This window comes from Uloborus diversus, chromosome 9 (assembly GCF_026930045.1).
Source record: "Uloborus diversus isolate 005 chromosome 9, Udiv.v.3.1, whole genome shotgun sequence".
Lineage (NCBI taxonomy): Eukaryota > Metazoa > Arthropoda > Arachnida > Araneae > Uloboridae > Uloborus > Uloborus diversus.
In genome coordinates, this window is record NC_072739.1 from 89,656,689 (window position 1) to 89,672,371 (window position 15,683).

At 31.6% G+C, this 15,683-nt stretch overlaps 1 protein-coding gene across 1 annotated transcript in view; it reads left to right on the plus strand.

Annotated features, from left to right (window-relative positions):
* The window catches only part of LOC129230367 (anaphase-promoting complex subunit 1-like), a 112,484-nt gene that overhangs the window by 12,837 nt on the left and 83,964 nt on the right, over positions 1-15,683 (plus strand). The window contains 6 exon segments of the mRNA XM_054864764.1: positions 2,649-2,885; positions 3,852-3,998; positions 6,196-6,271; positions 10,277-10,374; positions 11,603-11,685; positions 14,470-14,695. Of these exon segments, the coding sequence (XP_054720739.1) occupies positions 2,703-2,885; positions 3,852-3,998; positions 6,196-6,271; positions 10,277-10,374; positions 11,603-11,685; positions 14,470-14,695 (813 nt within the window). The 5' untranslated portion in view covers positions 2,649-2,702.

Genomic DNA, 15,683 nt, shown 5'->3' on the forward strand with positions numbered 1-15,683 from the left:
GAAAATAGGAGTGGTTACTTTCAGGATTTTACTGTACTTGAAAACCAAATTATCGTAATAAAGATGGGTTGAAAACTTAAAAAACATCGCTTTACAGGGATTTATTGCTGTAGAGAATATCTCAATATTGAAAGGAGGATAACATTAATTCCTATGCGAGTTCACCGGGACCACGAAATATTATCGTTGTAGAGAGATTTATCGTTGTATTGGATAGCATTGTAGCGAGGTTTTACTGTATCTTAAATATATTATTAAAAGTCGTTCTCAACATGTTAACAATTTTTTTTAAACATAAATAAAATTATACTTAAATAATCAACTGAAAATTTCACTTTAATTTTCCGTATAACTGCCCGGATATCCTGCAAAAAACTGTCGGAGATCCGGCTCCGGAGTGGCTTGCCAGATCGGATACCTCATAGTTCCGGATAGTTAAAAAATCAGCCGGATAGGCCGGATACCGGATAGTTACCGGATATCCGGTGCATCCCTAGTTTAAAAGAAGATTTGATTTGCAAAACAGGTACGTCCACTAGACCTCAGCCAGATATTTTTCAAGAATTTCAGGATGAATGGTATAGATAAGGAGCAATCCAAAGCAAGTATAGAAGATTTAAAAAAAAAAAAAAGCAATTCTGGTGAAATTTCAAGTTTTTCTTTTTGAGAAATTAAACCAGTAGCAGCCTAGGGATGACTACAAGGAATTCATTCAATTTTGCCTAGCTTATTTAGGGAGTTTTTCTCCAAACGACGTTACTTTTCGAGTACCTGGCGCTATCCATCGCACGAGATGGATGACTAAGGCCATATGAGGTAGTGAGAAGAAAAGAGATGTAAGTGGACTTTTTAAAGTTCCTTATAAAACGAGTTCAGACCCTAGGTAGGCTTTCATTGAACTTTTTTTCTAAATCATGCTATATAACAGCCCCTACCAGAGCAATTAGTATCATCTCTTGCCCCTAAGCAGAGTAGTTAGAGGTTCCCCTATTATTTGTAATGATTATCTCACAAATATTAATTTTGTCAATTACATTCCTTTGCTTCTCACTGCCTCATATACTCTTTAAAAATATATCTTTTCATGGGTCAGCTTTCATTAATCAATTTAGAGATAAAAGGTATTGAAGATATTTGGTTGTTTATCATCGATATTTACAGAAAAGTATGGTTTATTGTTTGCGATCCAGCTTTGACCCTTAACCAAGATCTACAGTTAGTAAAATCCTTGGTTCAATACTAGAGTATTTATGAAGATGATGTAGGCACAGAACTACCTAAAATAATTAGCCATCTGTGGTCCTGAACGCAGAGAATGTTGCATTTCCCTTTTTTGATGATACTTTAAAAAAAAAAAAAAAAAAAGAAAGATCAAAACAAGGAAGGATGCAAAATTAAAATCCGAAGTAGGAGATAATAAAGATGATTGTGATGATAGGGATACAAAAGCACAGCTCAATCTGAAAGAAGCTTACTTTGTTGGACAAAGTAGATTTTTTTCATTTCTCCTCAAACGAGAGCGATTCAATTTTTTTTAAAGAGATTTGAAATCGATAAAGTTTTTAAATACTGATCTTGATGAATAGCGTAGAAACCAATATTATATTAAAACTAAAAAGATAGTAAACAGTGTAAGGGTTGTCAATGTCACAGCTGAAAGAAGTGTAAAACTAATTTCTAACTAACGACAGTTTCTATTACAAGTTATGTCTGAATGCAGGCACATTTTTCCACATTTATCAAAATCTACCATATCGAAGCCATTACCACTTTGAAGTAAAGTAGTAGTAAGCACAATGAAAAGTAGTAACATAATGATGTATGTCTTTTCAGTGTATGTCATTTTAGTGTTAGTAGTAAAATGCATTTTCTTTTTTTTTCTTTTTTGTAGTTTAAACTCTTTGCTTTCTCTTCTAAACAGCTTTGTTCCTTTATTTTAAATCAACAATTTGTTGCATTTAATTTTTAAAATACCTTCAAGTGAAGCCTTTTTAATGATTAAATTAAAATTAACAAAGAGCAAATAAATGTAAATATTGTAATGCTTTAAGGTCTTTGCATGAAAATTCCTTATTGATGATATCTTCCATGACTTGACATGAATAATGCCAAGTACCATTCTGCAACTTTTATTTTTAAAAAAATGGATAAACATCTCATCACAAGAATAAAATTTCCTATAAAATGAGACCAGAGCGAAGTATCTAGGATGAAAAGTTTTGGTTTTAAAGAGGAAAAACTACGATTTTTTGCTAAAAATCGCTGTTTTTTCGTAACTTTTGCCTCTTTGCGGCACGTGTTAATATTATCGGATTAAGCTGAAACTTTGCAAATCATGTTTTCTAGTCCATTGGCACATTTTAGGGGGGTGCCGTGGAAGAAATTCGAAAGTCGATTTTTTGTGACCATCCTAATGTACCATATCATAATATTTTAATCACTTTCAGAAAAAAAAATTCTTGCATACTATTTTATGATTTTTAAGCATTGTTGCAGAATGCTGGGGGGGGGGGAGAAAAACTGCTAAAGGGGGTTGTGTCCAAATGATTTTTTTTTCTTTAAATCATCACCAGGTTGAAGGGAAAAAAAACTTATCCTAAAATTATTTTCCTGAAATAAGAATTTCTAACAAATCTTTTTTTTTTCAGATGTAAATATTTCACAACTGTTGTAAACCTGCAAATCTGGATGGCAAAGAGGCAATGATTACTGCAGGAGAGCCCCAGGAATTTATTCCATTAGGAAGAGACCACCTGAAAATTCACCCTGGGGATGTACACCTGCCAACTCAACATGTTCCTACTACACCTGCAGCCAGTAGCCAAAATCTCACCAGGGATTTACTTAAAGCTCTGCGAGGAGTATCATTAAAAGATCAATCAAAGGTAAATAATATTTATGTACAATTAATTATTAATAACCTAGATTAATTAATTGAAATAATAATTTAAAAAAAATCTTAAAAAGAGAACATTTCCTAAATGTTTCTTAAAAAGAGTATTTCATTGAAGAGAACTACTCTGATGAATTAGGTGGTCTTATTTCATGAAGGAGATACTAAAAAGGTTTTGCTGTATTATCTGAGCAAAAGCTCTATTTTTATCTTTTTTATTTTTGTGGATATTAAAATGATTATTTTGAGTTTCATAAATAGAAGTTATTCTTATGTCATGTGGTTTATTATACTCTTGTAAATTAGGTCTTTTTTCCACTAATTTTCTCTCAAAATTACCTTTCTGTTCGAAGCTTTACCTGTATCCCCACCCCTTATGGCAACAGTTATAACCTGAAGCTCTATGAACTTGGTGAGATATCATCAAGCTGGCAATATTTTTTGTTTCAATTTCAGAGAAAAATTGCCAAATTTGACGACATTTCAAACCTAATAGATAACAACTACAATTTGCTAGGATATTGCCGTATTTTCTTTTGAAATATAAGTAGGAGCTTCTCGATCGTTTGTAAAGTGGTGTTTGAGCCGTGTTTTGTTACAGTGCTTTGTCTCATTTGGAAGTAAATACTTGTTTATTGCTGTTGGCGGTGTTTTTGTGATATTCACCTAATTGTTGGATCTTTGAGCAATTGTGACAACTTATTTGTAAAAACTGTAAATAAATTTGCTGTGTTTTCTTAAAGACTCAGTCCTATATTTTCAAGCACACTTGAACTAAAAGCAGACTTGTAACAATTATAAACCTATACCCTAAGAATTTATTTTTGGTGAAAAATAGAAGTTTTGAATGATGTTGACTCTTTTCAAATCATTGTTATCATTCTGATATTTTGTTTTCATTTTGATTTTATAATATAATATTTTATAATATATTTTTTCCCTCCTTTATTTGCCATAGGAACAGTGGTTTTTGAGAGGAAATCCTGATGATGACGGAGAGGAAGAATTTTATTATAATGGTAAAACAGTTGTATGGAGTAAAGGCAATGGTCATGGAGTTCGAAAAGTTCATAAGTCATTTACGGTGGAGAATATTATACAACAGGTTTTTTTTTCCTATTATAATCCAAAGCATAAAAGCAAACCTTAAAGATATGCTGTAATTTTCTGAATTTCAAAAGCCATTTATATTTTGTGTATTCTTCTATGTTCATTTTCATAGTTGAAAATTAATCAAAGTATCACAGCTACAAAAGGCCAATTCCTAAATTCTAAAGTTAAAATTAGTTCTTTCATTAACTGGAACTGTAAGATTTGTTTCCAAATTTAGAAAAAAAAAAAACCCCTTAAGCATACCCATAACTAGTCATTTGCTCCATGTGCCACTTAATGTACGAGGCTTGTCCGTAAAATAAGTTCCACGGGCTGCGTTTCTATGCGCGGCCAGGCAACAGAGGCAGGTTGTTTGGTTCCCCCACTCCAATCCCTCACCAAACCAGCGTCGCTGAGACGTTTAGTCTTGGCTCAGCAGCCATCAGCGATGGAGCTTCCTCTTGCGTCTCCCACCAACTGCGTTTCCTGGCCGCTAAGAAGAAATCAGGGAAGGAAATTCACGAAGAACTTTTTCAAGTGTATGGGGAAGAGTGTATGAGCTCCGGGATGGTGCGCAGATGGGTCAGGGACTTTAAAAATGGCCGAACAGATGTCCACGACGAAGCCCGTGCAGGGCGGCCATCGGTTTCCGACGAAACAACTGCCAAAGTCAAAGCGGCAATGCTTGAAGATCGACGGATTACAGTTCGGGAGCTGTGCGTAAAGATTCCGGAGGTCAGCAATACCACAATTGACAAGATTTTGACTGAACATTTAGGCTTTTCAAAGGTCTGCGCAAGATGGGTACCAAAAATGCTCACTGCAGACCACCAGCAGCAGTGGGTTGAAGCGGCCCAAGAATTTCTCGCTTTTCACGTAACAACCAAAGAGGAATTTCTGGACTCGATTGTTACTGGTGACGAGACCTGGGTACACTACACCACGCCGGAAACAAAGGAGCAATCGAAGCAGTTGAAGCTCCCTTCTTCGCCAAAAGCAAGGAAGTTCAAACAAATCCTGTCTGCCGGGAAAATCATGGCTAGCGTTTTTTGGGATCGAAAGGGCGTATTGTTGGGCGAGTTTATGCCTCGCGGGACAACAATCAATGCTGACCGGTACTGTGAGACCTTGAAAAATCTTAACGGTGCAAGTCAGAACAAGAGACGAGGAATGCTGACAAAAGGAGTGCGTTTTCACCATGACAATGCCCGACTGCACACTGCTAATCGAACCACAGCCCTCATCGAAGGATTTGGATGGGAAATGGTGTCTCACCCACCCTACAGCCCAGACTTATCACTAAGTGACTTCCATCTCTTCCCCGAGTTGAAGAAAAACCTTGGCAGAACCCAATTCCAGACAAATGAAGAGGTACAAAACGCGGTTGTCAGTTTTCTACACGGACAGGCGGCAGAGTTCTATGACTCTGGTTTGAAGAAGTTGGTTCCTCGAATGCAGAAGTGCATAGAACGCAACGGCGATTATGTAGAAAAATAAAAGAAAGACTGAACTTTCCAAAAATGTCCTTTTCTTTGCAATTAAACCAGTTTTTTGATGTGAAAAAAATTTGTGGAACTTATTTTACGGACACGCCTTGTACTTGCGGATATTGTTATCATTTGGTAAATGTTATCGAATTCACAAAGTCCCAAACCTTTTATGTTTTACACAGGTATCCACTAATTGTAATTAGTATTTGATTATCATTTGTGAATAACAAACTTTTGCCTAGGTCCGGTTTTTGTGACTTAATTGTTTGCAGTTAAGATTTTATAATAGCAAAAAAATTTTCAATTTCAGTGGAAACTGCTATGCTGCTGTGCTAAGTGCAAAAGTCTTTTCTGCAAGCTGAGCTCAAAAGGAGAAATTGTTGTTTCAAGTCTTATGGTTCCATGTATTCAAATCAGATTGCACTTTTTCAGATTTTTTAAAAAATATTTCTACTTACAAATGACTATAAAACATTGTATATAGGTAAAATATGTTATAAAAACCACCTTGTGACAATAATTCAAATTTTAAGACTTTTGTGCCAGGTACAGCAGGATGTGTGGTTTACCAATGTGAGGCTTATAACTTTGTTTCCTTCCATATTGATGGCTAAGAAGAATATATTATAATTTAATTGGCCTAGAAGATATCAATGCAGTTTCCACATCAGATTTTTAGTTTTATGCTTTTGTTTATTCTAATGTGAAAAATATTTACAGGTTTTATGGACAGAATTTAGAATTCGTAGCTGCAAGCCAAGAATAACTGATGCTGTAATAGAAATGGAAGACCCTGGTAAAAATGATTATTTTTTAGATCTCGTGCAAAACCTTTTGGAAACTAGTTTGATGTTTTTTGCGAAGTGTAATTCAGGAATGCACAATTGTTTTAAGCAGTAAAGATTGCAATTGTTCATTTCCATTGAGTAAGGGTCTGTTAAGATTGTAAAAATTAGTGGTGTATTCAGTACTATACTGCTCTGGGAAGGTAAAGTGCAGTATCTGCATTTTTTTTTTTTTTGCATTTTTGTAATTGAAGTTTTTTTGAGTTGGAGCCAGGGTCAGATTTTCCCACTTTGCAGCTCTGAGAAAAACATTTGCCCTTTAAATTCATTCCACTTTGATTCAATCATATTTACCACTGATTTGAGCCATGTTAAGTCTACGGGATACAGTATTTCAACTTTAAAAATGTAACTTTTTTTCCTATTTCTTGAAATAAAAAACTGAAAAAATATTAAGAATCTGCACATATTTTTCCATTTTTCAGTGGCAATAGATAATTTTTTGTGTTGTTGTTATTGTTAATTGAATTGTTAAAAAAATACCCTTAAAATAGCCAAATCAAAAAATTTTTTATACCTGTTCTTCATCAAGAGCTTTTTCCAACAAAGTTTGTTTTAAGCAAATCAGACTTTTAGTTCGTGATCTATATTGACCTTAAGCTTCCCTGTAGGCACTTATGTTAAGGTTTTTTGAGCTGTTCAGACAGACCGACAGACTTAAATTTACACCATTTCAAAACGCAACTTTCTCACTTTTAATTTTTTAATACTTTTTTAGTTATTCTATTTATTTTTGACTTTTTTAAAAAACTTTTAGCAATATTTTAAGGATGCTTTAAGCTTTCTTTCTTGATTTTTTCTTCTTTCTTTTACTTTTATGGGAAAGTAGGCTTTAAAAAAAAAAGGGGAAACAGCGTATTTTGTTACTGTATTTTTAATTTGTATCTTAAAAGAATTTGATTACAGTATTTTAAGAAAACATTCAATGGTTTTCAAGTAGGGCAAAGAGAAGTTACCTTTATCATTGGTAACGTAAATCAGGGAAGTTTGGTGAACTTAATCAACGAAGAGTCGGGGAAATTTTTTTAGAGTTCCTGTCACCACCAAGTAATCTGCATAAATTTTGAAGTTTTATTAATAATTAAAATGACATTCGGTTCTTATAGGAAAGCTATGCAAGTCATCGATAAAATTTTTTAGTTTAAAGGTAATGCAACAAAACAGCTTACTTTTTTGTCATTTTCTCATGAAACGTAGCCTGTTACAGCTCCTTTTAAAAATATCTTCTAGAATATTGGTTGGAAATGTCTTTCTTCTACACACTGAAACATAATATGTTTTTTAAAAAATATTTTGATGAAAACACAAAACCGATATTAAATGAAGTTACCCCCTTCTTGCATTGAAATCTTTAATTTTTGTTCAACTTTCATCAGGGTGGCGACAGATCAGGGAAATCAGGGAGATCAGGGAAAAGTCAGGGAAATATCAGGGAATTTTGAAAAAATAACAAAAAATCAGGAAAAATTTATTTCATGAAGAAAAAAAAAATTTTTTTTTTTGCTTTACAAAATTAAGTACTCTAATTCACTACGCATTTTCCGCCAATTATCTGTTCAAAAAGAAAGTAAAATTAATGACGTGTGATTATACACTGCCGCATTATTTGTGCATCTTTTTTCCTCAACGTCAAAGTATTGAATCTTACTTATTAACCACAGGATGGACTTCCTAAGATTGGTTCTGTGTCTGTTAGGTTTATTTTCCCTAGCTTGAAATTTCCTTTTACGCTTTCAATGCTACGTAAAATAAACAACCATACATGCAAAGAGGAAGCCTTCATTAATGCATTAGCTTCTTTGCCTTTATTCCATTGTCTTGAAGTAATTAGCGTATTGTAATCACGATCTCAAGAAGAAATCTTTCGTTTTTCAATTAATACTATAAAAGCTTAAAAGTTATCACTTCTTTGCATTTTCAATTTAATTGCTAAAATTGAACTTTGAATTAAAAAAACTTTGTTTTCTGCCATCATACTATTTGCTGTCACCGCAGAATATAAAGGTTTTCTTTTCTTCAGACTTAAGTGATTCTTTAATTCTATAACCAAGTTGTATTCTTTTATATGTTTTGAAATTAACTAATTGCTTTTTTTTCTTGCATTTCAAAGTTGTTTGTTACAAAAGCAATCTAAGATTTTTTTTTCGTTACATACTGAAATAATTTTAAATAGAGTTAACTTGTGTACTTAAGTAAATATTTTTTTTTTTTTTGTTAAAATGCTGTATTCATTCATTAAAACCTATGTTCTTGATTAAAGAAAAGCTCCCTATGAATGGATGTCAAATGGTTTCATCTGTTTTGCATAAATATGTCAATTACTTATATAAGAATAACTACATCACTTCTATTGTTTTACTATTACTTGTGATTCTTACAACAATTATTATACTGTTTGAAAACTTAGTTCAAAATAATTTTAATTACTTTTTAGTTCTTAAATACACAAATGTTTTTAAGAGTAATTTTAATAGTTTCTTAAAATTCTTATGCTAAGTGGTTTCTGGAAGTGAAGTAATTTTTTTTTTAAATTTTCTATAATCTTTCCATTTTAGAAAAATTTAATATACTGTTTTGTAGGTCCCCCCCCCCCAAAAAAAATTGACTTGATACTTTTTTTTAACCATTTTATTAAAAAAGTAACATCTTTTGAAAATATATCTTTAGTTCAACAACTTTACACAACTTAAAACGTTAAAAATACTGCATTTTATACAAATATACAATGAATTTCAAGTAGAGCAAAGAAAGAAAACCATTATCATTGGTAACGTAAATCAGGGAAATTTGGTGAACTTAATCAGGGAAATCAGGGAAAAGTCAGGGAACTTTTTTTCACAGTTCCTGTTGACACCCTGTTCATGAATTTGTACTCCTATCCAGAGTGCACATCAGGCCAAAAAGTAAGGTGAGATTTCACATCCTGACCAAAATTTTAAGTGGGGTTTTTTAGAATTGAAGCTCATTTTTTTCCTTTTCTTTTGCAGTTTAGTTTATTGCTTCAACATTTTAGGTAAATATTTAAATGTAATATATACATTGCAGCACACATTTTATTTAATGAGCAAAATGCTGGCAGCAGAAATAAGTTTTACCATAGCAAGTTGCAGCCCAGATTAACATTAAAATCTCTTTCAATGTGTGTTACATAAGCAATATTCTTCCTTTAATTAATTGTATTCACTAAATAGTGGGCTAACGATGTATTCTCAATTGCTGTTAAAAATGTATCTAAGTTCTTCAACAACGAAAGAAGTTTGAAAATGGTGATCTGACACTGTGACGCAGCTTCGGCATTAAATGTGTTTAAAACTACAGTTTGTTTAGTCCAAAAAGGAGCAAAGTATAAGTTCGAATCGTAATTCCAAAGTGGTTTGAGCATTCTAAAAAGCAAAAGCATAACGCTATTATCGAACTTTTCTTCTTGTCCCTTTATGGCTAAATTCATTGATTCTCCTGTTCATTGGTAATAAGAATAAAATCAAAAAATATTGTGAGCCATTCCATTTATACTGGCTGCCTTTTTAAAATAAGTTTGCAAAATAGAAACATTTGAGATGAGAAATTTCGCGATCTTTTAAACGCATTTCCCCTAATGGTGAACAGCAGGAAGCTTGCAAATGGATTTTTATTGAGTGGGATTTTAAAAAAAGTTGCGGATATTGTGCAATCCCATGCTCTAGCATGAATCCTGCTATTGTATTAACATTTTGAAAGATCTTGAATTCATTTTATCATTCAGATTTGGATTATATTTTTAAGAATGGTAAATAAATAAAAGACATAAAATAAACATTAAATAAAACAAAATAATGAAATAGATCTACTATATTAAAGAATTTTTGAAATTTGAAAGATATTTTTAAAATTTTGAATATTCTTGAATTTTGAATATTTTTCTGTTTAATTTTATACCATTTAGGTGAGCTTTTTTCTTTCTTTTTTTTTTCTAATAGAGCATGAAGTGCTTTCTGGAGTTTGTATTTTGGAAGGTTCAACATTATCTGTATTTTCAAAGAGTGGTGAAGATTTCATTGTCTCCACTCCGTTTCAGGTAAATTGATTTATATTGTACTTTTTGCTTTTATTTTTTTTCCGTTTATAACTTGCTGTTATTTTGCATTTTGTGCATTGTCAGTAATTAACAAACTTTGTGCTCAGTGGTGCACACAAGGGAGGGGTCCAGGGGTCTGGACCCTCCCATAGGTCTTGCTTTTTTCCCCCGTTTGAATATAATTCTATGTATTTTGTACGTAGAATAATTTCAAACAAAGGTAATAATAATTTCAATTGTAATAATAAAATAAAAAGTAAAATCCTCATGTTGAAAGATTTTTTAAATATTTTGCATTTTTCCTAATAAGAGGCAGAATGGTGGTTATAAATGAATATGCTAATAACCATGTTTTTAGTTTTGTAATTACAGATTAAAAAGAGATTCTATGAACTTGAATCCATTTTTTTAATTATGAGAAAAGTAAAAGCGTAAATTATTTTGCTTTCAGATCTTTTTTGTTTAAGTATATTTTATTAAATAATGCTAGTTATTTATTGGATAGTTTATTTTTTACCATTTTTCGTTCTCAGGAATCTATAAAACTAAGTCTATATATTTGATGGCGTATTGGGGGTATCATATAAGAATGTGCTTTCGACCTTGGACCCTCCCCTTGCAAAATTCCTGTGTGCGCCACTTTGTGCTTAAAAATTATATGAATCAGTTAACAACGTTTTGCAAATAACTGTTTTTAGTGTTAAAAATTGCATGTTTTGGTGTTAAAAGGAACACCTTTTTCAATAGAAAGAAATGTGAGCTTTTCGATGATAATCCGAGGAAAGTCTTTCCTCGGGTTCTAATAAAATTTCCTTGTATAGCTTTTCATCTAAAGCTCACACTTCTTTGTGTTGAAAAAAGTGCTCCTTTTTGCACTAAAACATGTGCCTGCAGTAATTTTCAAGTTTTGTGCATCATAACCTTGGTTAATTGATTTATTTAATTGTGAGTAATTATTTGTATGCTCTGAATTTTTAAATTAGTAGTTAAAACTACACTTGGAACAAATAACTTAAATAATACATTATTGTTTGATTTGAAATTGAATTTAATGCATGATAGTTTAGAATATGTTAAGCAAATGTTTAACTAAAATTTCAAACTGTTGATTTATGGGTTGTTGGGCTCAAAATTATTTCTTAATAACCATAATTTTTTTGCTTTTTAACATCACCAAGCTTTTTCTGAACTTAATTCTAACCATTTTTGATAAATTCTCTTTTAAAAGGTTCTTAGGGCTTGGTCTTCTAAACATGGAATTATATTTGAACGCAATACTACACCTGATGGAAATTTTAACCAGTCAAAATTGTAAGTATTTTGCTGTATTTTTAATGCATTGAATGCTGCACTGGGCATAGGCATTTGAGTTACATAAATATCTAGTACTTACTGTGCAGTGTTAAAAATTCCTAAAGTAAAAATTAAGTTAAGTAAAGTTATATGTTCAGGAAAATATGCCAACATAGACCACATTTGCTTTGGCGACATTTGCATGTTGTGCTGATGTTTCAATCCTTTTTCATCCTAAAAATCTTTTGATTATGGCACTGAAAATGGTTTTAGCCTATACAACTTTAAATCAGCTTACTTTATGCTTTATTTTAATCATTTAAGTATTAAGTAATATTGACATCATTCTTTAGCTTGAAAACATTGTTTTTTAGATTTTTCAATACTAGAATAAATGGGTTAATCTGCCGTGGGAAGTAAAGTGCAGTGTTTGCAAATTTCTCATTCTTTTTTTCTTTCTTTCTTTTTTTTTTTTTGAATTTTTGTCATCTTTTGTACTTAAGCTTCATTGTACAAGCTTGCTTGTTCGGTTTCTACCAAAAACAAAGCTTAAAAAAGCATCAAATTCAACTTTTCCCTATTTTAGTATGAAATCCAAAACATATTTCTTCAACTTGCTCAAAAACATAATTTTCTGTAATATTCGATGTGATTTTTTAAAATTTCTACTAAACATTCCATTATCACTCACATGTTTCTTCTAACATGTGTCCATAGCTTGAGGTTTCAATTCTTTTGCATCTTGTTCATTATTACAGTTATTTAGAAAACCTCATAGTTATTTTATTTTAAGCTCATTTTAAAGTGACAAATTTTATTTTTAAATTTAATAAATATTTCATTTTATTTTAATAAATGCATCACTTAAAAGTTTGGTTTTAGTTATTCAATTATTAGTTGTTTTAATCGATAAATCCAAAATGATGATGTCACCAACATATAATTTCAAGATTACAAAATATAATTATAAAAGAGAATTGCAATATGAAAATTTATCGATTGCTTTATTTTATTGATAACTAGTGGTACCCGCACGGCTTTGCCAGTAGTTGAAAATTAAAAGGTTATTCAGTTCGCCTGTATATTTACAAATAATGGATGACGAATTTCTCGCCAATTGGCTATGTTCATTCGCTCTCTCCCATTCCACGTCATGATAATTTTGTAATTTACTCGTCCATCTTATGATAATTTTGCTCCGGAAAATGTTCTTAAAATTGAAATAGAAAAAGAATAAAATCAAATTTCGAAAAATCGCTTCGAGGTGCTCACCCCCATGCTACAAACTAACTTTGTGCCTAATTTCATGAAAATCGGCCAAACGGTCTAGGTGCTATGCGCGTCACAGACATCCTGCAGACATCCAGACAGAGAGACTTTTTGCTTTATCATTAGTAAAGAAACCAACCCTCATAGAACATTAAAAATTCTAATATACAACAGTTGTCCACTTTAATGTAAACACAAAAATGGCCTTATTAACTTACAATATGAATGTTCCTTTCCTCTTCGAACAAACAAACTTACAACTAAAAAGGTGAAGAAAAAGGACGAATAATACCAAATTGAAACCGAATAAAACCAGGGAAAAGTATCTTCAAAAGTCAACCCTTTAGTTTGGGCAAACCCTTGAGCATAAAGCCTGGCCTTGCATCTTACAACCTCCCCCCAATCATTTTTCTTGAGTGTGTACTCCCCCCCCCCCCTCCAGTGACTTCCTATTGGGGTTGTATTTTTGTGTAGCTGGAACAAAATTCTGACCTTCTCTTTTTTGCATTTAATTTCTGATTTCATTACATCATGCCACTCTTCCTGCTCAGTTGACTTATGTGTTTGTTTATAAGTTCATGGAATTTTGATATCCTTGTGTAGTCAAGATTCACTTATAATAGAACTAGAGTTATGGCCGCCGTTTTCCTCTGAAAATTAAATAAGTGTGGATAAAAAACAAGATTTTGTTTATCACAATATTTCTTTACATCATAAACCTTTCAGATTGACCTTTTTTATAATAACGTATATCATTTCTTGACCTATCGGGTCTTGGAACAACTTTTCATTTACTTTTGTTTAGTTAAATATTGCCTACATTTGTTTACATTATACTTAAAATTTGAAAATATTTCTTTTTGCTATGATTAGCTTATATTTTTATATTAAAAAAATATGTCCAAAGAAATTTTGTTTGTTATTTTTGTAGAGTATCTTTACCTTTTAGTTTGCTGTTAATATTATTAATAGCAAATAGGTTATGCACTTTTCAGGCTGCATATATACTTTTTTTTTAAAATAGCTACCAAAAATGCATAAGTGACGACCCTTTTTTGTAACTTTGGTAGCCAGTGGCTACTATTCAGAGTTCCTAGTCTAGAGCTTTACCATTCAACAATTAAATCTTGACTTGATACAAAACTGATAGCTCTAATGGAAAATAGCTATTTTTACTGATACAAAAAAATGCTTTTAAAAGAATTCAATCACAGTTTATATTAAACAAAAATATTTGAAGTTAATTTAGTGAAATGATTTTTTCTTCTGACTTTATGATGTACTAATAACATGGGGTGCCACTTTTCCTTGCTGAAGACAAAATTCCATCTTTAAAAAAATCAGGGGCGAATTTCCATCTTTCAGTTTGAAGTTTATTCTCCTGCCCCCCTTTTTCGAAAAAATACCTTGATTGTTTTAAAAAAGTTCATTCTTATTATATTTTAAGAGTGACACCAACAACTATAACTTAACATTAAATTTTTTGTTTATATTTTCAACATTAATGTAATTTTTTGATATTTCTTATTTTAGAAGCAAGCCAGACAATTTGCCAGTAATTTTTAGCATGATGCATCCTCTTGATGACATTGCTCCTGTCATAGGAAGAAATATTGTTTCAGGTTCAGTAAAACAAATTAGCTATTTCTGTGATCCTTCAGATGAAATTGTATTCTGTACGCCTTCACCTTCCCTTATTATGACATACAACAAGGCTGGATACCATTCAGTATGGAGAGTTCGTACAACAACATTTCAGGTAATATTTTGCTCTTATGATTGCAATAGTACTAGAGGTAGAAATTTAGTATTTTATCAGAGGAGGCATTGGAAAACTGTCATTATAATTTTAAAATCAAGTTTTCATCTTACTTAGGATAATTTAAAAAAAAAAAAAAAAAAGAAAGAAAGAAAGAATGTATGTTAAATAAATGTGTGTCTGTGTTTTCTTTCAAATATGTATAGTAGTTGAGAAAGGTTGTGTTTAACAGATTATATAAATTGTATGAAAACGGTAGCTTTATAATGCAGTCACTTTTGTTAATATTGGGCTGTTTAATTTTCTAAGATTACCTACATTTTATGAATATTGTACATTGTCTTTTGTTATTTTAAACCTCATATTCTGTTTATGAGTTGACTGTGTCAAAAAGTTATTTCCATAATCTTGCTCAAAAATACATCAAAAAACGTCCAAAGATTGAATGTTTTGATAAATTTTGAGCTAATAAGTGTGAAAGATCATGGTTGGTACATATAGGTAAATTAACACAGACAATATAATTTTTTCATTTTTAAGAATCTATTACAGAATTGAGAATGTTTTTCAGCAAAATTAAAAAAAAATCAGGTATGGTATCACAATACTTTGAGAAATTCTGAAAGTGTGTACAATCGACTCTCGCTACAAGGAGATTCAACCTTCGCGAAATAGCTATAGTGAGATTTTTTCCTCAGTTTAAAATTTTAGACCTGACGCAAATTTCTTGCAAAAGTTTTCAGAAATGAATCGCAGTGTGAAAGTATTGGCTTTAATATTGGCTACTAAAAATATTTTTTGTCGTGAATTGACCTTCATCCTTTTAGCATCATTGGCAGTGGAAGTTCCCACACCATACTAGTCTGAACATAACTTTGTTTGTGTATACAAATAACTGCTCTGCATTTACCATATTTTTTTTAAATTCTAAGTACGAAAATTGTTGACATATTGACACCTAAGAGCACTGTTCCGTCTAAAGTTTGCG